General features: G+C 35.9%; 1 protein-coding gene across 5 annotated transcripts in view; it reads right to left on the reverse strand.

Annotated features, from left to right (window-relative positions):
- Positions 1–23,744, reverse strand: part of LOC588292 (chloride channel protein 2) — a 33,992-nt gene that overhangs the window by 7,856 nt on the left and 2,392 nt on the right. For 2 of the 5 annotated variants that reach the window (XM_030986534.1, XM_030986538.1), the window contains exons 3-20: positions 23,455–23,586; positions 22,467–22,595; positions 21,354–21,487; positions 20,642–20,719; positions 19,670–19,874; positions 19,256–19,340; positions 18,751–18,852; positions 18,202–18,286; positions 17,586–17,729; positions 16,912–17,092; positions 16,113–16,210; positions 15,157–15,272; positions 14,484–14,617; positions 13,381–13,574; positions 12,839–12,890; positions 12,120–12,148; positions 9,554–9,631; positions 7,438–7,449 (exon numbers count right to left, since the gene is read on the reverse strand). In XM_030986534.1, coding sequence (XP_030842394.1) covers positions 7,438–7,449; positions 9,554–9,631; positions 12,120–12,148; positions 12,839–12,890; positions 13,381–13,574; positions 14,484–14,617; positions 15,157–15,272; positions 16,113–16,210; positions 16,912–17,092; positions 17,586–17,729; positions 18,202–18,286; positions 18,751–18,852; positions 19,256–19,340; positions 19,670–19,874; positions 20,642–20,719; positions 21,354–21,487; positions 22,467–22,595; positions 23,455–23,586 — 1,988 coding nt within the window. Of the gene's footprint in view, positions 1–3,355; positions 3,362–7,437; positions 7,450–9,553; positions 9,632–12,119; positions 12,149–12,838; positions 12,891–13,380; positions 13,575–14,483; positions 14,618–15,156; positions 15,273–16,112; positions 16,211–16,911; positions 17,093–17,585; positions 17,730–18,201; positions 18,287–18,750; positions 18,853–19,255; positions 19,341–19,669; positions 19,875–20,641; positions 20,720–21,353; positions 21,488–22,466; positions 22,596–23,454; positions 23,587–23,744 lie in introns of all 5 variants that reach the window. The other 3 variants (XM_030986535.1, XM_030986536.1, XM_030986537.1) reach the window with 3 other exon arrangements.

A 23,744-nucleotide genomic window follows, 5' to 3' on the forward strand; every position in this document is an offset into this window, starting at 1 on the left:
TGTTATAAAGTCCAATTAGGTTTTTGTTCATATTTCTGGATATAATTTATCAATTTTAATGTGTGACCCCTTAATTTAAAGCTTACTTAATGTAGATTAATATAATACTTAAAAACAGGAATTACATTTTTGACCAACTGGACTCGTTTCGTGGTGACAGGCCCCATATATATTCAAATTTCAGGCTTACTTTCTAACCAGAGGTTGTTCTTGACAACCGAAAGCTCGTCTAAGGCTTGTCTGACATAGCAACAAGTAATGCATGCAGACTGGAATCCAAGTATTGAAGTTCATTCATTAATAACAAGACAATGGAATGACTCATTACTAGGTCCCCAGGAAAGAAACATTCATAAATTTGAATATGTTTAATATTAAACCGGTCTATTGAGTTTTAGACTAGGATAAAGGTAAGGGTTAGGTACATGGTGGATCCTGGGTTGAAGTTAGGGCTTTAGTTAGTTTAGGAGATTGACCGCAGAGCAACTGTCGCAAGAGTATGTGTCATACACTCGTGAGCTTTACAAGAAGTTCAAATTTAGGTCAATACAATGTAGAGTTTAGATCCCACGTGTAACTGTTGCTCAGAAAGTTGGAATAAATTTGTCTTACAGTTGACAATTAAATTATTCATACCCCTTGTACCTTTTTTCCCCCTAACTCAAGAATGAAAGGTGGACTTTAGGGGCTTTGTCAAATACTTTTAGAAGTAAGCTTTAACACGTCACATTCTCAAGAAACATAAATTGTGACAAATCAAGTTTGAAGTCTAAAGAGTTAAAGTGATTGAGCAATAAAGTTCTGAGAAGATGTCAACTTTATTCATCAAGAATAAGTCATGTTTTCACAATCATTTCATGAAAAAAGGTAAGAAAAAATATTCCAAATTTATGGCCAACAAAACATATTGTTTCCTAAGAGCAAGAAGGGCGTTAACCTACAATGTTTCACAAAGAGAGTTAAGGCCTTTATGCTCTCAGGTGACGAGATACACAAACATATTTGAAAAATATAGTAAAGAAGCATGTATCACTACTACAATTTCTTTATTGTCCCTCATATTATGTAGGCACAAATGAAACACAACATAATCCATTAAATGCAGGCATTTTATTACAATATTTGTTCTAATAGACATCGATGAAGGGTTGAATGAAGGGGCGACACACAAATAACGGTATCAAACAATTCTGATGAAAAATTGCAACAGTATTTGAAGCAGTACAAAAATAGTGTGCAACAAAAACATCAAACTATAAATAAGAAAATATGCTTTGTTAGTAGAATGGCTAAAATTTAGTTGACATTGAAAAGAGAGAACAAATTCAGGGGAAAATGGCAGCTCACAAAATACCAATAACGAAGCAAAACAAAAATACAAGAAAAGTCAACAATATACTCATTTCACACCTGCTTTTGCACAAGATAGGTTGCAGTAGAAAGATACAAGGACATTTCTTTACAATTCTAAGCACACACACTCTTCCCCCCCCCCCCTCTCTCTCTCTCTCTCTCTCTCTCTCTCTGTCTGTCTATCTCTCTCTCTCTCTCTCTCTGTCTTTCTCTCCCCTTTCTCTTTATTGTTCACACACACTCTCTCTCTCTCCCTCTCTGTCTGTCTATCTCTCTCTCTCTCTGTCTTTCTCTCCCCTTTCTCTTTATTGTTCACACACACTCTCTCTCTCTCCCTCTCTGTCTATCTATCTCTGTCTTTTTTTCTCTCTCTCTGTCTTTCTCTCTCCCCTTTGTCTTGAATGTTCAAACACTCTCTCTCTCCCTCTCTCTCTCTCCCCCCCCCCCCCCCCCCCTCTCTCTCTCTCTCAGTCTTTTTCTCTCCTCTTTCTCTTGAATGCTCACACACACACATAACATTAATCACCAGCCACTTGTCAACCCTTTCACATTGAGTGTCATAGTACTTAACAAATATTGTGTGATCCTCTAAATCCTTTGCATATTGAATAGCTGTGAACTTGAAATCAAGATCTGATGGGGCTACAGAAAAATGACCCGAGTCACTTTCTAACTCTCTCTCTCTCTCTTGTCTGTTATTCACAACCATTGAATAATTTAATTTGAACTTTATCTTGAATTTGTGTAAAGACGGAAAAGAGAATTTCAATAAATCAAACTAGTGTTAAACACAATGAGCAAAGAAAGATGGGGAAATACTTTCTAACTCTCTCTTGCCTGTTATTCACAACCGGAGAAGATGGAAAATAGCATTACAATAAATCAAACTAGTGTATAAACACAATGAGCAAAGAAAGATGGGGAAATAAAGTTGTCATGAATGTGTATCATGCAGGATCAAACTAGCAGTAGCAGCTGTATTTGAAATCCTTGGCCCGTAACATATGCAGGGTCTACAAATGAATTGAAGGGTCTGAAATGGATTAGATATTAATTTTAAGGTTATTAAATTACAAATACAAACATCAAAGCTGTCAAAAATGCACAAGCCATTTGAAGAAGAAATATCTTTGGAAGCCTTGGAACATTAAGACTGATATAGCTCTCACATGGTTGATGAGTCATTAATGTGCTAGTATTAACATTCATCTGAGAATACTGTACGGAAAGAGAGACGGATGAAGGTCACACATAATGCACAAACAGATGTACCCACTTTGCCATTGTGACATCACAAAGACAGTTATGCATGCAAGTAATTTTTTTCACGCACGGCAATAATGAAACAAACATGCCATTCCATGCAAGAGACTATCTAATTAACACATTAGTTATGATCTACCCGACTGTGTATTATGTGTACTTGTCCATGTCTAAGTTTGTTGAAAAGATTTTTAATACATGTAAAACTTGCAATGTAATTTAGCTTTCAGGCTACCATTTTGAAGTTGTCTAATAAAAAACCATTCTACTACTGCTACTACATTACATGGGATGAAATTTTAATTTGAAACAACTTTTTTCCACAGATTCGCCACAACAAGAATTCAAATGCATTTTTGCTTTCTTTGTTTACTCTCTCACCCTCTCTCTCTCCTCTGTCTGTCTGTCTGTCTGTCTGTCTGTCTGTCTCTCTCTCTCTCTCTCTCTCTGTCTCCTCTCTGTCTTCTCTCGGTCTCTCTCTTCTGTTTCATCTCTCCTTTCCTCTCCTTCCCATTCTCCTTCTCAACCTTTCACTGCTTTTTCCATTTTTTCCCATTTTTTTCTATCTAAAGCCCATGCAAATAAATTCTTCAAAGGTATTTGAACAAAACGCTGACAATGATATAAGGAATAAGGCAACAATTGCAAAGTGTGCTTAAAGGTGAAACACCAACAAAACACAAACTCTTACACAGTGCCAAATCTTGTTGTGCACATTTTTTTTAAATGTCATTCTTACCTCGTACTGAAAATGGATTGTATAGGGTGCAAGGAAAGGAGAAAATGGTGAAATGGTTAATATGATGATGATAAAGATGCAATCATAAATACATGGATTTCATGAAGTGATGGACAGACATCTTGCAGTTAACATATCAAGAGCAACAGAGTATTTGTATATTAGTAGTGATGGGTTTAAAATGCTTGATCATACAATATATTGAGCATGGCATTTGGAAATGAGCACATGCTATCAAATTTGAAGAGGAGCTCTCTCTCTCTCCCTCCCTCCCTCTCTCTCTCTTTCTTTTGTTGCCCATCAAAGTGCATGAACATGACCAACTTTGCAAGCCACAATCACACTCCTGTATTTCCAATAATGAACCTGCCCCCCCCCCCCCCCCGGGGGGTGTTTCACAAAGATCTTAAGTCGAACTTAACTCTAAATTGGTCTTAAAAATTATGGAGAGCCATTTGTAATCTTCAAATAAAATATATTCAAAAGCAAAAAATTAAGTATTTTAGACTTTTTTATAAATTCCACATCAAGAACATGAAATCTCCTTGATAATAGAAAATATGAATGATTTGAGTCAACATTTTATGCCTTTTAAAATAACTTTCACAAACTATTTTCAAAGATGCTAACAGCTTTCCATAACTTTCAATTAAGTCCAACTTAGGATCTTTGTGAAACACCCCCCAGAAAGGATATTTTGGGAAGACAAAGAGACAACTTGCCTCCTGGACGGTCCATCAATCCTAATAACCTAGTACGAGAAACAGGAGTATGAAAGGATTCGGGTAGTCCACAGGTTAATGTGCTACAGACAGTAGACTCCATTTATCATATTCCCTATTAATAATGTCATGGCCATTTATTACCTTAATATATGTTTCTATGGTCGGCATGGTAATGCCTAATAAAGACCTGCTGCAGTAAACCATTAAATTAAGCTAATTTGAAACTAGATGGAACTTCGACTGCGCGCAGTCGAATATGATGCCTCCGTCATAGAGCAATTTTACAAACCAAAACAGAAGAAATTTTTTTAATTCAAGTTCAATTGTAATCCATTAACAGGTTCTCAGAATATCGTGATTACAAGCAATTTCTCATATACATATATGACCCTTTGATCTTTGACCTCATGACCCTAAAATATACTCAGTTCATTGGCTCTGCAAGATGTCCTGAGTTAAATAGTAATCCATCTGTCAGTTCTAATGAGAATGCATTTACAAGCTATTTTTGCATACATAATGAGCCCATGACCTTTGACCTTATGAACCAAGAATCTACTCAGTTTATTAGCTCTGCAAGATACATAAATGAAGTTTGGCAGGAATCCATCAATCAGTTCTAATGATTATACGATCACAAGCTATTTTTTGCATACATAATGTGCCCTGTGACCTTTGACCTCATGACCCCAAAATCTAATCAGTTCATTGGCTCTGCAAGATACATACATGACCAAAGTTTGGCAGGAATCCATCAATCGGTTCTTCAGATAACGCGATCACGAGCTGCTTTTGCATACATAATGAGCCCTGTGACCTTTGACCTTTGACCTTGTGACCCCAAAATCTAATCAGTTCATCGGCTCTGCAAGATACATACATGACCAAAGTTTGGCAGGAATCCATCAATCTGATCAGATAACGCGATCACGAGAACGGACGGACAACCCAAAAACATAATGTCTCCGGCTACTTCGTAACGGAGGCATAAAAAACATGTGGCACAATAAAATGACATAGCACTGAGTGCATTAAATATCTGTATCTTATTACAGATCAGTTAAAGATCAGAACAGTAGGAGAGAAAAGAAATAATCTATCATTGTAGTTAGCTACAGGTATGTGTTCTTTTCCTTCCGGGGGGGGGGGGGGGGGGGGGGGGGGGGGGGGGGGGGGGTGAAGGAGGGTGTTGTACTGCCTCTAGCATTATTCTTCCTCTTAATGAGTACAGTCGATCCTCTTGCACTCACTTATATGTACAATTTCTTTCATTTTGGTAGACTTTTTTTCAGGGTGGGGGAGGGGGGGGGGAAATAGTTTACCACAACATGTACACACTGTATCAATGAAGCTTTAAAGGTACTATGTCCCTTTTGCAGCCAACATCAAATTCTGTAGAACTTTGCAGGAATTATGAATATGTCATGTATTTCCTATCTGTGAAATTTAAACGTTAGCAGTGTCCTAATATTCAAATTAGGCAAGGAAACCCGTTTACTTGCTAGACTTCACTGTCAGACACCATTGAGTGACTGTCTGGCTTTTTTCTGCTTTGGTAATAACATACATAAAATGAGCTATAAAAGGTACATGAGCATTTGTCTACATCAATAACCCACTTCTTGTAATGGCCAAAATTAAACTGATTGAATCTTTGTGCAGCATAAAACGTACAACCATTCGGTACAATGGTCTGGAAATCAGACTATTACTTATTGGCTCTATACATGTAGCTCTCAAGTTGATTTGACAACAAATAGTTGTTATTTTCCCACTTAAAAAATGTTCAAGTCCCCCTTTTTAAGGGAAGTTCTTAACCAGTATTATCTTTCAAATGCTGTTGGAATTTAACCTTTTCATTTTTTTGGCCTGCAAATGGGACATAGTACCTTTAATGCAGGACTGAAAGGCTTAACACTTGAACAACATAACAAACCCATTAACGTTTAACTGTTAACTTTTTTGAGTACTACTGTGATATTTTATGTAATGACACTGAAAGAAAAAAAAAACACTGAATATATTCAAACATTTTGGTGTTGTTCATTAACAGTAAAATAATGATATAATATCATCAAAATAATTTCGAATAAAATATGTCTTCAACATTTAGTAGAAGCAAGCAAGTATCTACAAAATGTTCATGCATACATTGACATGAATGTTACTTTATATAAAAATGCTTACATTTTTTTAAACTTTAGAATAATATATATGTAAAGTTTAGTTCACAAGTAATTTACCTCAAGCTAAATAAGGCAGATAGACAAAAAAAATGTCACATACATGTATTTTCATGACAAGGTTAAATATTATTTTTTACCATGCAAAATACATGAAAAACTACTTCTTTCAGAGGAATGTAGCATACATGTACATCTACAATAGAATGAAAATGAAAAATAATGGAATATATAATTGTTATATTATTATTCCTATATAATTACAAAATTTCATGTTTAATTTTGCTAAAGCAGACAGATACATACACATATACACGCATACCCAGTAAATAAAAATTACCATGCACCTTTGCATGTTTACTGGTATACTTTTATCCATACAAAGAGTAATGCAAATACAACAAACCGATGAACACGTCCCACTGGAAACTGGAGCCCTGCACGGGATGTGTATATTTACATGTATGATGTAAATGTATTTTACTAAGAGATTAATGCAGAAAAAGCAACCAAGCACAATCCAATATTTAAGTATACATGCAGGCATTTAAGCATATGACATAAAAAGAAAGGGAAACACATTTTCCTATTGGGGGGTAGGGTGATAGGGACAAGGATCGTTTCACTCTCCCTATATTTTCTCTCTTTTTTATGGTAGGGGGTTAATATATACAGTTATATACTTTTCCTTCTGGGAGGGGGTGAGGGGGTGAGGAGTTTTACTGGAGGGGATGAAGGGGGCAGGAGGTTATGATCCCAAAGAAGGGTATCATGTTACTGGTTGAAACATTTTGCTTCAAAAAAAAAAAAATACCCTTCAACCTTTTGGGCAATCAATATGAAGCATGTCAGGGATAGAGCTACATGCAACGTTTGTAAACATGTATCTGTACATCTCCCCCCCCCCCCCCCCTTCCTCTCAGATAAGATTGCTGGATTCACCACTGCATGTTTTATATTACATTCGTTTTGTCAGAGAAAAACTTAAAATACATTTTTCAGGGCATGACTGAATACTATGTTTCCAAGTTGAAAGCCATGCAAAGCAAGTACACACTCCATACATGCACATATGATAATAGCATGAAGTGTTCATGCATTCTTTCATTGTAATTTTGTCATAAAGGAAATATATATATTTGATTATAGGCCAGAAATCAACAAAGCTACTTACTTTCCGTGAATTCTAGTAGTAGAGTAGAAGATAGAAACACACATAATTTATCAACCAAATAGAAAGATAGAAAGAAAAAAAAGCAGTGCTAAAGTGAAAACTACTTGATTACACTTGAATACAACAAGCCCAGTACCCAGAGGCCATGGCCCAGTCGCACTGATGAGCCTGATAACAGAACGACTCAAGGATTACGGTAGTTGGATTGGAGTCCATTCGGCAGTGTGACTGAGGTAGCGTTTATACAGAAAAAATGACTTTCAGACATGGCACAGCAAACATCCTATTAACAAAAGTGTGGTAATAGGTTGCATGAAACTTGCATGTAGATGAATGGCAAGAGGCAACGTTGTGGGGGACAAGTCACAACACTTCCCGGAAAAACAACCCCACACATAATCTCTCATCTCTTTTGAATTCAAAACAAAACCTTGGTTTCCTTCTTTTCTATATTTGTATAGAGTGCTAGCAGACTGAGGTACATGTGTTGGACTGTTAGAAGCAAAATTGTACATTTACAACACATTAACCATTCAATCAAGTTTATTGGCATAAAATAGAGTAGTTTAGAATTATCAAAGATACTAATGGATTATTGCAACTGTGAAGGTGAAAACAAAATTCATAAATTTTTGAAAAATGTGTGAGACATTCAGCAGAGCTTTTACAAGCACATATAAAATGAATCTCATCACATTCATAGTATACTAGCTATTAATTAATTATATGATTACAAATCTTTATTCTCAGTTTTCTTATATATATAACTGATTTTCTTATAAAATTGAAGACATTATGGCGTATATATTCAATACTGAATGAATGCCATTAAACTATTACCAACAACAACAACAACAACATACTAGCTATCGAATGGGCAGTTATGAAATATGCCAGTACACTACATTAATGTCAATAAATATACCACTGCATGAATTTAAGGCATGTCTCACATGAGTTAATTCAAAGAGGAAAAAAAGCTACATCCATCTAAAGAAAGTAAAGGCTTTGCATGATTTATGTGTGCACTGAAAAAATACATGTATATGCAGATTGTTGGATTCACTAAACATTAAATCAATTTCCATGATTGAAATAAATTCGTATTATAGTTTATCATCATATGCCTATGTGTATAGAAAAAGTGTTAACTCTTTTATCACACAAGCATCATAACTATAAATAGCCTAGAGTGCTATAGTGAGTGATGAAATAGTGATTGTATATAGGCATGACTCAAATAATGAAGTAATTTAAACAAGTGTTATAAATATGGTTAAAAATGTGAATGATTAAAAGCAATTGTACATATGGGCACGATATGAAGTGACTCTATCTAGACAATATCATTGATACCATGAAACAGCTAGAAACATGGAAAATTCCAGACATTTTGTTTTGTCCATTCCAATGTACAAGAGCCTTCATTTTCAAATTGTATTCTTTTAACTATGAAATATAGCAATAATTGATTATATGCTGATAATTTCTAGTATTTGCAATTGATATAATCAAAAATTAAGAGATTAGAGTAAATAATAATTATGATTGAGCTTGGTGATATGCGTTTGTCTCTTGAGAGCCGGGAGGGTGGTAATGATGATGATGATGATGATGATGATGATGATGATGATGATGATGATGATGATGATGATGATGATGATGATGATGATGGTGGTGGTGGTGGTAATGATGATGATGATGATGATGATGATGATGATGATGATGATGATGATGTTGATGATGATAATAATGATGATAGCAATGATGATGATGATGATGACAACGATTATGATGATGATGATGATGATGATGATGATGATGATGATGATGATGATGACAATGATGATGGTGATAATGATGGTAATGATGATGATGATGATGATGATGACAATGTTGATGGTGATAATGATGATGATGATGATGATGCTGCTGCTGATGTTGTTGACGATGATGATGAAGATGATTATTATGGTAATGTGATGATGGTGATAATGATAATGCTAATAACAATGATGATGTTGATGATGATTGCATGTATGATAATAATGACAATGATGATAATGATGAGAGGCGCGGAAGATGCAAAACAAAGGAACATCAAGCACAAACTCACCAATCTAATTTGTCTGCCAAACACTGATGCACGTTTATAGTCTAGGGATGCTGTGGGGGAACTATTTGAGGATGCACCCTAAATAAAAGAAGCAAGATCCACCGAAACACATGCATGTCAAATACAAAATATTACCACCACAACCAAACATTTTAAAGACAATGATCATGCATTTCCACGACTGATAATACAAACTTGATATTCATCTACTGATGCTTTCTATAACAAGAACATGTATAGGTACATGCATCTATATGTAAATGATGGGGGAGGGAGAGGAGGGAAAAGTAAATCCATGTTTTCTGCTTGATTTTAAAATTACAGCACAGTTGTAGACTTCTACGACAATCCTTCAGTTATCTAAGACAGTCCAGTCCAATTATACTTTGTATATTCTAAGGGGAATAAAGATTGTACACTGTTTTTATAAGGAAGACATTTTTTAACTCTTGCCATTTTCACATGTACTATGTTCAGTAATATATAACTTTATTTGTTATCAGTTTATCTACGACACTTTCAATCTTTAATGAAAACTGTTCAAAAACTTTAAAATGTTGACTTGGATGCTGAAAGTCTGAAAAGGCAGAAAAGGAACAAATCAAACATGTTGACCCAACAACAGGATCATTATTGGGACTGACCTTTATATACTAAAACATTTATCAAATCTAGAAAAATGATGTTACCTCATCTAGTCTTTTTAATGTATTATCCAACGTGTAGGGTAGATATTTGGCACAAAACAACTTACATCACAATCTTACATTACCATGACAAGTTGATAACAGTCATCAAGACAAGGATAGTTATACACATAGTCTGCATAGAGTAAGAAGGATCTTAACTCTGTGTACTAGTATATGAGTTAATGCCCTTCTGGCTCTTAACAGACTATGCATCTAAAAGACTAAGTTTCAGATATTGCAAATATTAACCAGGTGCAATAGCTGAAGAACTGGAAAAAAATACACAAACATCTATTATATACATGCAATGTACACTAGTAGAGTTGCAAGGAGATGCATAGAGGGATCAAAGAAATTTGCACAATATCTAACACGGTACATACTACATTTACATGGTGATCATACAATATGTAGGTCATTTTATGAAACCTATTTGCATGCATATCTTGAACAGTGTGTCCTGAACGTTACATTTGTAGCTATGTCAATCTTAAAGAGGTACTAAAGCATATACACCTACAGATAATTATTTCCTTAGACCCATTAATCGATGTAAAATAAACTGACATCATGTTTTGTAAAAATGTACGTTATACAGTTCACTTTATGGTTATGGTAGTGTAGGTGTAAGATAAAGGATTTAGTTTGCAGAAAAACAGAAAAACTGAATGTTGAATTTGCAGATTTCAACCAGAAGGCATTAGTTCCAACTCTCTGGATTCTAATGCCCTGCAATGACACCTGTTTCTGGGCAATTTCAGGTATGTACCATTCATTACCAAATATTTCTGAATTAAAGGAGGGATTTATGAAAATAAATTTAAAAAATAGAAGAATCATTTTAACTTGTGTCCGTTTCAAGCGTTAGTAGTAGGGCTATCAGCTTGATATCATTATCATCAGATCAACTGAAATCTTAGATGTGGTTGGTAACATATGGGAAATATAGATTCCCATCTACTAGATATTTACCAACAAATTAAGTTTCCTATGTGTGGTTTGATAGGCATATTTCATGGAACTACTTCATGCAGATCATCACCTACCTACCTACCTTTTATTTGATTTTGTTTTTGTTGTTTTTGTTGATGATGATGTTTTTTTTTAAGTTAAGTACTAATAAAAAGTGTTTTCACATGTGGCTGTGTTTTATGTTGTATGTTACAATGCAAACTTGGAGACAATAGACAATTAGATACAAGTATATGTTACCATTTGTCAATTGTACTTGTAATTATATCACAGCAAGCTACTCTATTCTAAAAGAATGTCATAGCTGCTAAAAACAAATTAATTTTCTTCTCAAAAGATTAATATGCATATCTTTTCAGAAAATTAAACACAAGTTTGTCACTATGACAAATGCTAGTTGGGTAAAAACAGAACTGCAATTCTGAACAACAGTGCAGCAGAACATGGACAAATCAGTGAAAAAGGGGTAAAATTTTCCATATACCTTTCTTGGACTGTTCGAAAGCGAGCGAACAAGTTTCTGTGAAAAATGAGCAAGTCATAATCTTCCAAATGCAAATTCATTTCAGATTCGACTGATTACCTCAAATTAAATTCTTCACAGAATGTGAAAATTGTCCTGGAAACATAGATGTGCAAATCATCTTCCCTTCCATTACTATCGACAATTCTCACAGTAAAAATAGAAAAAGTCATGATCATATTGACATAAAACAATGAAAAAACACATTGACACTCAGAAATTAGTGAACCCAATTCCATGACGAATACAATCAGACATCAATGTGATCCTCACAATATGACTCATAAACTATACATTTCAATAAATACACCAGTCCTGTATGTACCAATATGCCCCTAATGGACAACAGAACAAACAAGTTATATAAAAGGAGAAAACTCACCTCAAATCCTTTGGATGTTTCAGGTTTATCTATATCAAAATATTCAGAAAAAAGAGGTAAAAAACACAAATAATCATTACAGTTTCTTACAACTGCAGCTATTGATGATACCATAACACAAAGATTTTTTTTTTTTACAACAACAAAAGACCATATTAATATGAATCACTTTTTCACCAACTCTTTTTCAGATCCAACAATTATTGGCATGCTGCTAAACATATTCAAATCTAGAATTTGATGTTGAATAGTTTGTTTGATTATGCATTTAACAAGAATAATAAAATATTTTCATAACTAGAAAATTAATAATGAAACTGATTAGTGTACTAGTATACATGTCAATAACATAATGTAAAGATCAGTTGTGGCACACTCTGTAACAGTATTGTTAAAAACTACCATATCACAATTTTTTCCTTTAAACAAAAAATCCTGGATTCTATGGATCTCCTAAAATGAGCAGTAGGATGAAATGCAACTCAGAGAAAGAAAAAAATCTCAAGAACATTTCAAGAGAGAAAGTGATATTCCCATTTTATCACAAATACTTCTTATTAATTCTTTGAATTGCCTTAAAACATAATCTAACAACAACAACCAGAGCTTCGTAATGGCAGCACAGCTAAAGCCGGGGTTATAATCTCCAAGTTTGGAAGCGCTTAGTGATTGTAATAAGCGCTATATAAAACCTGAATATTATTATTATTAATATTTACCTTCGGAAACCGGTGAGAGGTTGATACTAACAGCTCTCTCATTTGATGATGGCTGAAGGAGAAGCAGAAGATAAACACAAGATACATTACACTTTATTAACCCATTGCCTACAGGAATCGGATTGTTCATGTTTCAACATTCATCATGTTTCACTATTTCAACAGGAATAACAGAATTCAGTATTCAAAGGGTTAACATATTTCTATCATGAAGTTCAAGAGCTTTAGGCATTATCATAATAATAATAATAAGATATTTGTATAGCGCAAATTTCCTACCGGCATGAAGTAGTAGCATTACATTAGATACTTTGGACACTTCACTAGAGAAACATATCAATAGTCATACGTTGAACCTTGACGCAGCACTAGCCCCTGGACAACTACCCCCCCCCCCCCCAGACAACTACCCCCTAGAACAACTACCCCCTAGGACAACTACCCCCTAGACAACTAGCCTCAGGACAACAAGCCCCAAGGGGGTGGATGTCCAGGGGGTAGGTGTCCTAGAACCGTATTCTACAGTGCATCTCTGTCCCTACCTTTTTGTGAAACTCCACTACTGGGACATTCTCTTCTCCCGAGGCCTCCGGGTTCCCATCTAGACCTAGACCTTGACCTTGTGATCTCCGTCTCTTGGTAGTAGCAACCAGGATCCGTCTGGCTCCACCGATCTTCTTCTCCAGCATGAAGGCAAGTTCTGTTCTTTGAACAGAGCCAATGAGAACCATGGATTCTGTGTGTGTGTGTGTGGTGTAAATAGAGAGAGAGAGTTACATGTAGGTTTAGGGTCTAGCAATGTCTTTGCAGCACCGTGTTATTGTTGGTAGCAATCAGGATCAATCTGGCTCTACTAATCTTTTACTCCAGCATCAAACAAGTTCTGTTCTTTTAACAGAGCCAATGAGAACTATGGATTCTGTGTGTGTGTGGTGTAACAAAAGTGAAAAAGAGAGAGAGAGAGAGTTAGGTTTAGGGTCTAGCAATGTCTTTGCAGCACTGTTACTTCTGGTACCTACAAAGATCCGTCTGGCTCAACCGGTCTTCTTCTCCAGCATCAAGGCAAGTTCTGTTCCTTGAACAGAGCCAATGAGAGCCACTGACTCTATGTGGTGTGAATGGGAATCTTGAGATGGTTTGGTGGAGCTGATGTGTTCCTTTGGGTCATCTACACAGGATGGATGCCAATGATGAAATGTTGAGTAGATCTGAAACTAATACATTCCAAAAGCATCACAATCATCATCACAGCTATTCATACTTTCACTATTATCATCACCACCCATCTACAAATAATATGCAGTAATGTATACCAATTGTCCCGGACATATTCTAGTAAAAATGATGACTTGTTGAGTAGCTTTGAGTGCCTCGTATCATTTATCCATTGTTACCATTACAACCACAAGCCCAACCACCACCCCAAAAACCACAACTCCAACCACTACCTCTGCAACTAAACTGCAATAATTTACTTCTATCATACCTGGGGCATCTACCAGAGGGAAGGATGTTAGTGATGAGTCCTTGAGTAGATCTTGAAGTTCGTTGTATAACTACTACAGTACCATCATCACTACCACTACCTCCACTACTACCACCACCACCACCATCATCACCACCTATACAACTTATAACATCTTACCTGGGGCATCTACTAGAGGAAAGGATGTTAGTGATGAGTTGTTGAGTAGATCTTGAAGTTCCTTGTAGGTGGAGAGCCAGGATATGAATTTCATATTGCGTATCATGATGTCTTCCACAAAAATGTTGTATGTCCTGAAGAGACAAAATTAGAAACATCATATTTAGTCATAAGAATAAAATTAGTTCCAATTTACATAGCACCTTTTTCCACTGAAGACATGGGCCCTAATTATTCCACAAATGTTTCAAATTAATGTTTTGTTACAATAGTGAAACAATTCTGACAGTCCTAGTATAAGTTTCCATACCACATAAGGGTTCAGCTTGTCAAAAAAGTTCTCAGAAGCACTGACCATGGATAGCATTTTCAGTGATATTAAAAAATATACTGAAATTTTCTTCAATGACACTCCATTTCAAAGATAATCCATGGAAAAATGTTCTTTAAAAAAAAGTTTTTACATCAGGAGATACGAGTTGGTCTAGTGGTAATGTCTGCGGTACGGTCAGCTCTCTGTCTTCACCTACAAAGTGACTCGGCAGACCCCAGTCCAAGACTGAATTACGTCTTTTGGATGGTGACGTTAAAGGTCGGTCACCAGACGTAAATAATCAAATCTGATTGATATACGTCAGTAAAAACACAAATTACAAACACACACTCTACTTACTTAGATCCAGCATGGCTAATATCAGGTAAGTACGGGAGTTTCTTGATGCGTATGATGCTATCATAGATGGATGGTTGAAGCAGCTGTGCTATAGCATTGGCAATTAACACAGCAATCTGGACAGGACAAATATATTGTAACAGTCAGTAAATTGGGTAAGTCACAAGAAAAAATATTCAGATGTGGTACATTAGATCAAGGAACTTTAATCAAGGAGAGTGTAACAAACAGAGAATACATGAATTGCACCTATTATTATTATGTTTTATATGTTAAGTGTTGGTGTACTTTTTGTGGCAACGGCAGAAAGCAAACATTATGTTTATATGACAGTAGATTTCTAGAAAGATAACTTTCAGCATAATTTGTTTTGATTATATATTGAACATAACCCTCTTTCTCTTTCCTCCTTTGTTCTTATTCAAACACCTCTTCCATTTCACTGTCTTTCTCTTCCTCCCAATTTTCGAATTTCATTTTCTTGCCATCATCTTAGTCTTAATTATCAATCTTCAACACAGTACATATGGACATTTTAATCAAATGTCAGACATCAATTTAAAGATAAACTTGAGTTCTGGTAAATATGAAAAATAAATTCTCACAGAATCCGACGAAACTTGCACTGAATGGTCAAGATTACAAAAAAATGACATGTGCCAAACAGTTTTGGTAGAAAATGTGCGTAGAAAGATAAGGAAATCCAGGTAAATGGGCCTGACACCATGTGCGTAACACAGGTCACTATGTGCAAATGGGAGCTGTGGTTTCATTGAAGATGATGCCCAGTAAGTATTTGTGATTTTTTGTTTATTTCACCGGCTCAAACAACCAATCTCCTGCAGGATAAATGATCCAGAAATAAATAATGGCAATTTTTTCTCAAAATATGATTCCTATAGCTGAGTTCAAGATTAGCTTTAAGTTGGACAAATACATGTAGATATATGACTTACCATGACAGGTAGAATATGTGTTATTTGCCCTGTGAGTTCAAACACTATGACAGATGTTGAGATGGTATGCGTTACACTGCCTGACAATGCTGCAGCACCTGGGGAGAGAAAATAATCATTTTCATTGAACACCTTTTCATATATTTGTTACAATTCAAGTAAATAACAGCACTGATAAGGCTAGTCATTCATCGCCATAAGTCTATGACAGGACTCAACACTTACAAAGGTCCAGTGCGTGTGGGCCAGTGCATGTGGGCCAGTGCATGTGGGCCAGTGCATGTGGGTCACCAAATTTGACTTGTGACCCCAGGGCCCCGTTGCACAAAACTTACCATTGATAATAACTTTGCCATCAATGGTAACTACTATGGAAACCTTGATTTTGATTGGCTGTTGAGCCCTGTTACCATGGTAGTTGCCATTGATGGCAAAGTAATATCAATGGTAAGTTTTATGCAACAGGCCCAGAAATTTAGACAAACACAAACAGGAGATGCATGCATATAGATCCTATAAATTTCAATCTTGGACCTGTGAAGAAAATATGTGTGGAGCATTGTCTAGGGTTTATAAAATCATCAACAACTATTTCTATCCTTCAACCATTCTTCAAGTGCCTCTCTACACCACCTCAAGTCAAAACTCTTCTTCGGAGTATTTAGGAGGAAATGAATCCAAGATCCAAGATCCTTAAATCACCAACTCTGTGACAGTGCAACCGTTTCCTTTGTGCACAAGCACAGTTCTTTGACAAGTGGAGGAATTCAATAAGAAGAAGGCTATCCAAAGAACTCACCTACTACAGCATAGCCACCAGGAACCACCTTGTTAAGAGTGTCACCATTAGGGATACCTTCAGGGAACCACACTGCCATAGCCTCACCCACCAGACGTCCAAACGCTGCTCCGATGGTGAACACCGGTATGAACACTCCACTGGGTACAGGCAGCGTCACAGCTATCGCTGACATCCAAAACTAAACAAGGGTGAGGGGAATATAATGGAAAGGTGATTAATGAAGTTAATAGACAAATACATTCATGTCAATTGGTTCTTCTTTAATTTACAATTCACATTAATTTCGTTTTTCAAATATGATTAACACATATGGTTATAAAACAAATATAAAACGTAACATATGATTAACTCGGTGGAGAATTAAGGCTCAGTTACCCAAGATACACTGTAGATGAATCAACTGCAAATACTTGTATGAATTTATTTTCATAGAGTATGTGTGTATTTAAATACAAAGGAATAAATATAAAACATTAAATATCTAAATTTCTAAATCTAAATCTAAATTTCTGGCCATTTATAGATCCGGTCTGTTGCTCACTCAATAACTCTTGAAATGCTATTGCTATGCAATGCAGAGGCTGCTATGATGTTGAGTGATCCTGTCACCATTCCACCCCCCCCCCCCCCACCTCCCACCCCTGAGTGTTCACTTGCCAACAAGGGCTTACCTCCATGATGATGAAGACCACCAAGGTGACAAAGACGTTTGGTCGATGCCAGGGTTTATAGATGTTCTCCTCCTCGATGTCCTCAGGATCGTTGCCAAGGGTTGTGTTACTGAAGAGCTCATTTATCTGCTGCTTCTGGGTCAACTGATGAATGGATGTAAGAAAGGAAGTAAGGACTTTGTGATTTTATGAATATGGTGTCAATAACAAAAGTTATTTTATAACATTTTATTCTCTTTTTATTACCATAAGCAATGGCATTAGATATTCCCTTTAACACAAAATAGATTTACATTTGCAAACCAATTGCAAATCCTTACTTGGGACAATAAAGGAAGCTTATGTTGCTATCATCATCATCGCAATGTATGGCCATTACTGTCATCTTCATTATCACCATCACCACATTCATCAACACTTATCACTGCCACCATCCACAACTACCACCACCGGCATTATCATGAAGATGATCCTCCCCTTACTCCACCTCATCCTCATCATTGTTGCTATCACAATCACTATCATAACACACCAACCACCACACCATCACTGCCATCATGGATATCATTGCTACCACAACAACTATAAACATTTACTAGCTGGAAATAGAACTTACCTCGCCAGCCATAAACTGCCCTAGTCCAAGAGGGAAAGTGATGGATGAAATCACAAAAGCTACCAAGGTGGGATAAATCAAACGGCTGAAAGAAAACAACCAAACAAACAGTAAATCAACAAATCATTCACAAAATCTTGATTACTAGTTAATAATAATAATAGTAACAATAATAATAATATGTCTTGTTTACCCTGGATAGCCTCATCAGTATGAATACTGTTCTCCCTGAGGGCCCTGCAATCATATTATTAACCTGGCTTTAACCGAGCTACCATTAAAAGGTGCTCAAGCATTCAAGGAATTTCTTCCTACCAGGTACCCATTTACCTCACCTGGGTAGAGTAAAATCTATATATCTCATTTGTAGAAATTATATGATACCACTTCCATGAAAGCAACAAACGAATAAAAGAATTCACTGTTTTACACTCATCTCATTTTAAAAATAAAGCAAATTGATATCCAATCTGCACTAAGGCAGCTTGAACTTAAACTTGCAGGTACAAAAGAAACATTCTACCTACTCACAAAGGGTTTTTGACTTACTTTTTCTGTAAAAAGTGATTGACAGTCTTTTGGCTTCTGACAAAATCCACTATTTTTCTGTGCAGATATACAAATAGGGCTCCTCCAAATCCACTGACAACTCTGCAGGAAAGTAATCAGAAAATTTAACAAAATTTTAATACAGAAATAGCTTGAAGTGGCATTTGAAGATGAAAAAATTTAACTCAAATTTGATCTTCTCAAGTTGAATAAATACATATTCAAAATGCCTTTTCATGCATTTGTACTGAATCAGTATTATTTTAGCAGGAGAGATAAAAGGGAGAGAGAGAGAGAGAAAGATGGGGGGGGGGGTGATAGACAGACAGAGAGACAGACGACAACGGCACCAATAATGATGATGATTATAATGACGGAAGAAAGATAATGGATTTACATTAGAAAATGATTAATAGTTCAAAGCAAATCGATTGTTATTTCAATCTTCAATACATTTGACTCAACATATTTTAAAAACACACAAAACAAAATAGCTCAATCTCACCCTATGAAAGCAAATGCAACCAGTTCCTGGACATCAAACGGGAAATCCAATCGGAAGTTGGTTTTGAACAGAGCAGTGATAGTTTCTGAAAGAACATCAATATTTAAAGTTAAATTTTACAATAACAAGAGAGATTGTGATCATGTTTTAAAAGGCACTTTATTTCAAATGCAAGTTGTAAAGATTTGATCATAATATGATGAGATTGTGATTATATTATACAAAGAAATTCATTTAAGGTACAAGTTATACAGATTTGAATACAGGAGAGAGAAGGCTAATCTATAGCATGGAAAGGCATGGTAATTTTTTTCAATCACTTACTTAAACTAAAGCTTTATGTGTAAATGTGATTTTGCCATGATATACACAGCCTTTCTACACACATACAGATAATGAGAGTAACTGACAAACCTTCATCTTTATTCCAGACTGCCAGCAGCCTGAAAACAAACGCTCCGCACACAGCCCCAAAGAAACCTCTCCAGTAATTCCGCACGGCAAAGTAGACGGACGTTACCTCTATACTGAAGAGGACACCCCCTATAGGGGCCGCAAAGTTACATGACACACCCACAGCACAAGCTGCAGCAAGCATCTCACAGTTTCTTGATTCATTCTGGAAAGTTAAGATGTAAGAGGTAGAGTTTATAAGTTCAAGAGAAATTACACAGGACAACATGGCTGGGCCTAACGAACCCAGTACATTTAGAAACTAGGCAAAAGAAACTAAGAATGGATTTGAATTGTTGCTGTTTTATTTCGTTCTCTTTTATATCTTAGAGTATTCCTTCAATCTCCTACACATATTCCTTACACATTAACTGATAACATACAGGGTAAAGTTTGGAGATCGATTTTCTATATACCGGTACTAGCTGTAAATAATTTGTTAAGGTGATTGAACCCACTATGAGGTAAAATATGAAGGCAGAAAATGAGACCAAAAGTGAGTGCATCAGATCAATTTTACTGCATACAGTAGGACAGGGTTCCCAAAGAAATATAAGAACCAAATTCCATGACTTTCCATGGCCAGATATAAAGTACAGTTTTAGTATGGGTTGCAGCATCCTAACAGCTTACAAATACCATGCCCCTTGTCACTACAAACTAGAAGGCTACCATAGCCACACATGGCCCACACCCATGATCAATTTCCATTACTTTCTACGACTTTGGGCAATTATAAAAAACATTTTCCATGAATTTTCTCCAGAATTCATTTTTCCATGACTTTCCAGGTTATCCCATGACCGTGGGAACCCTTTAGGAGTTGTGACTGATTGTGAATAAGAGTGTACTATGTAAAGGACCCTATAGTAAAACCTCTATTTGTACATTGTACGGTCCAAAGGGTACCTCATGTTTGCACGGCATACATACCTCATAGATTCCTTTGAATGAGACGATCAGTTTACTCAGCATGGTCGATACAATACTAGCAATGTGAACAAACGGACCCTGCAAGTTTGTAAGGATAATAAATAGAAAGAATGTGTATGATGATATTTTTGCACATTGATATTTTCTTGAATTCCAGGGATATAGACATTTTTGCAATATTTAACAAACACAGGATACTTTAATACACACAACTTGTTTGCACATGGATTGCCAGCTCAATTTCAATTGTTGTTCAATTTACCACTCTATAACAAATCACCAAATTCGCAATATAACAGCTTATACTGACAGTACTTTTTTGTTACATAACCAGAGAGCTTTCACTAATCTTAATGAAACGGACAATTGTTTATAAGAACCAAACTAGAGAATAATAAAAATTAACTAAACATGAGCACACTTCAGCGGCAAAATGTAAGCCTCTTGGAACTACTACAATAATAACAATAATAATATGCCTTGTTTACTCAGGGAAGTCTCACCAGTAGTATGTTTTTCTCCCTGAGGGCCCTACAATCAGATTATTACTCCTATTTGAAACTAAAAAGATAAATCCTCCATGGTTTGTCATGACCATGCTTGACATAACGATACAAGAGTCATACATGTACATATCAATAGAAATGGATCTTGATTATTTGCAATAAAACCTTAAAAGTCATAATTGCTTCTCCTTCAAATTTCTCCATACCTCTTTGCCCAAGGGCATACCACTGCCCACCGCCGTGGCAAGACCAACCACCTTAGAGAGGAACGCTCGCATCGAGAGGTACTCTTCCAGCACCACGCCCCTTAGAATAGTCTTCATCTCAGGTATACCAGAACCTAATGATATAAAAGTATACATGTATAAGGAAGTATGATTAAAGTTTGTCTATCTAGTATTTAAATAGGTTCATGAGTGTTAACCCTTTGCCTAACTGAACTGGGTGGTTTTTGTATAAAGCTTATTGGGAATGAGAGAATTCAGTAGTCAATGAGTTATTATCTTTTGAATCAAGATTAACATAAACGTTAAATCAAACTAACAGAAAATTTGAAAAATTAAAGTGTTCTTGAGCAAGAAGATATGTTATAACGAAAAGATTGTCTTTCTGCTATAGGCCTAAACTTAAAATGGCCGCAAGCATTGTGAGGTAAACACTCATAAAACATATTCTTGATACCAAAATATGCTTTGAAACAACCTTCTATTGGACATATTAAAGGAAAGCCCAATCTATTGCCGTCTTCCATGCTTTGGTAAAGACCCACTTGTGTTCAGAAACCTTTAAATAGAGTGTGGTTTTGTGTTTGTATGGTAACATTCTAAGGAGTTTATCACCAAAGCACAGTAGCGCTTTATATACCAGTAGTAGATGGCAGCACTGTATAAATCAATCTTATCATTACTATCATCACAAACGATGTCAAAAAGCAAAGTTATGGAAAACCCATCTCACAAAAGTTTATTCTACCTCAATTATGCATGTAGTCAATCTAAACTAAACCACCCATTGCTGTGATAAAGCATTATGGACATATTGCACCAGCCATGTGAAACAGATTACCCAGTAACATAAGAAACATTATTTCTCTTAGTACATTTAACACCAGAATCAAGCAGCTCCCTCAGATGGCTGTTTTTTCAAGTTACTTTCTTTTTTCCAACATTACCTTTCATTTTTCTCCCCCTTAAAAAAAAAAAAAAAAACATTGTCGCTTATTTGAGTACCACTGACATTTGGGAACACCTTGAGTAGTATTGTATGAGAATGTAGCTTGCACCTGTTAAAGAGGTTACAAAAAGCAGAGTGGTCCTTACCTATGGCGTGCGGGGAAACAAGATGGACAAACCCAGCTGAGAAGACAATGAGAACAACAGGGAAACCAACCCATGCTAAGTACTGCAGGAAAGCATTCCCTTCTATCATGTAGAATAGATGCACTTGAGCTGAAAGAAAGAACAAAATATCATGATTCAGATAAATATCATGATTTAGATAAAAATAATGATTTCTGGGGCAAGTTCAAGGTGATGAGAACAACAGGGAAACCAACCCATGCTAGGTACTGCAGGAAGGCATTCCCATCTATCATGTAGAATAGATGCACTTGAGCTGAAAGAAGAACAAATATCATAAATAAGAAATAAATTGAGATTTCTGAGGCAAGTTCAAGGTATGGTGGTTTTATTTTCTGTGAGTTACCACTATATTATCATGGAACAATGTACATACAGGTGTAACACAAGTCTTCATTAATGTACGTAAAAGAACCACTTTTCACCTGAAGAATATACTGTAGTTACATGTACTTCACAGTGAAAACAAATATAAAATGAAAGAGAAAGAAATTGGGACTTCTGGGGCAAGTCCAAGGTAGTTTTTATGTTCTGTGGGTTACTGCTTTTATCATTGAACAATGTACATAACACAAGTCTTTGTTAATGTACATAAAAGAACCACTTTTCCCCTGAAGAATATACATGTAGTTACTTCATAAAAATAAAGAGAGGGACAATACACCAGTTACCGGTTACAACAGTGCGCATGCGCAGACATGGGCGCCATTTTAGTTAACGCGTAATTAAGATAGCGCCCATGCAAATATGATGTGAGCGCACAGCGCAGGCAGTGACGCTACAATACATGCATATCTGAAAACATTGATGACACTGCCTGCGCTGTGCACTCACATCAAATTTGCATGGGCGCTATCTTAATTACGCGTGAACCACTGACTTCTAGAGGTCAATGATTTGTTTACTCTTAAATTAAAATGGCGCCCACAACCGTTAACTGGTGTATTACCTGTTTGAAACTTCTGAATGGTGTAGTCCAGTGCGAAGGAGAGCAACGCCATGATGACTCCAAGCAATGCCAGAAATATCCAATCCTCTCCGATCTTGGAGAATACCCAGTTTCTGAACTGTATCAGAGAGGCTAATAGAAAGAAAGGAAATGATAAAGAAATGATAAATAAATGTTAGAAATACACTCACCAATCTAACTTGTTTTCTCTCATTTACACATACAACAAATTCAAATTTATATTCTCTAGTTACATGTATATCTCTTAGATCACAAATCTGCAGTATTCT

Source organism: Strongylocentrotus purpuratus, unplaced genomic scaffold (genome assembly GCF_000002235.5).
Source record: "Strongylocentrotus purpuratus isolate Spur 01 unplaced genomic scaffold, Spur_5.0 spur5_scaffold_16, whole genome shotgun sequence".
Classification (NCBI taxonomy): domain Eukaryota; kingdom Metazoa; phylum Echinodermata; class Echinoidea; order Camarodonta; family Strongylocentrotidae; genus Strongylocentrotus; species Strongylocentrotus purpuratus.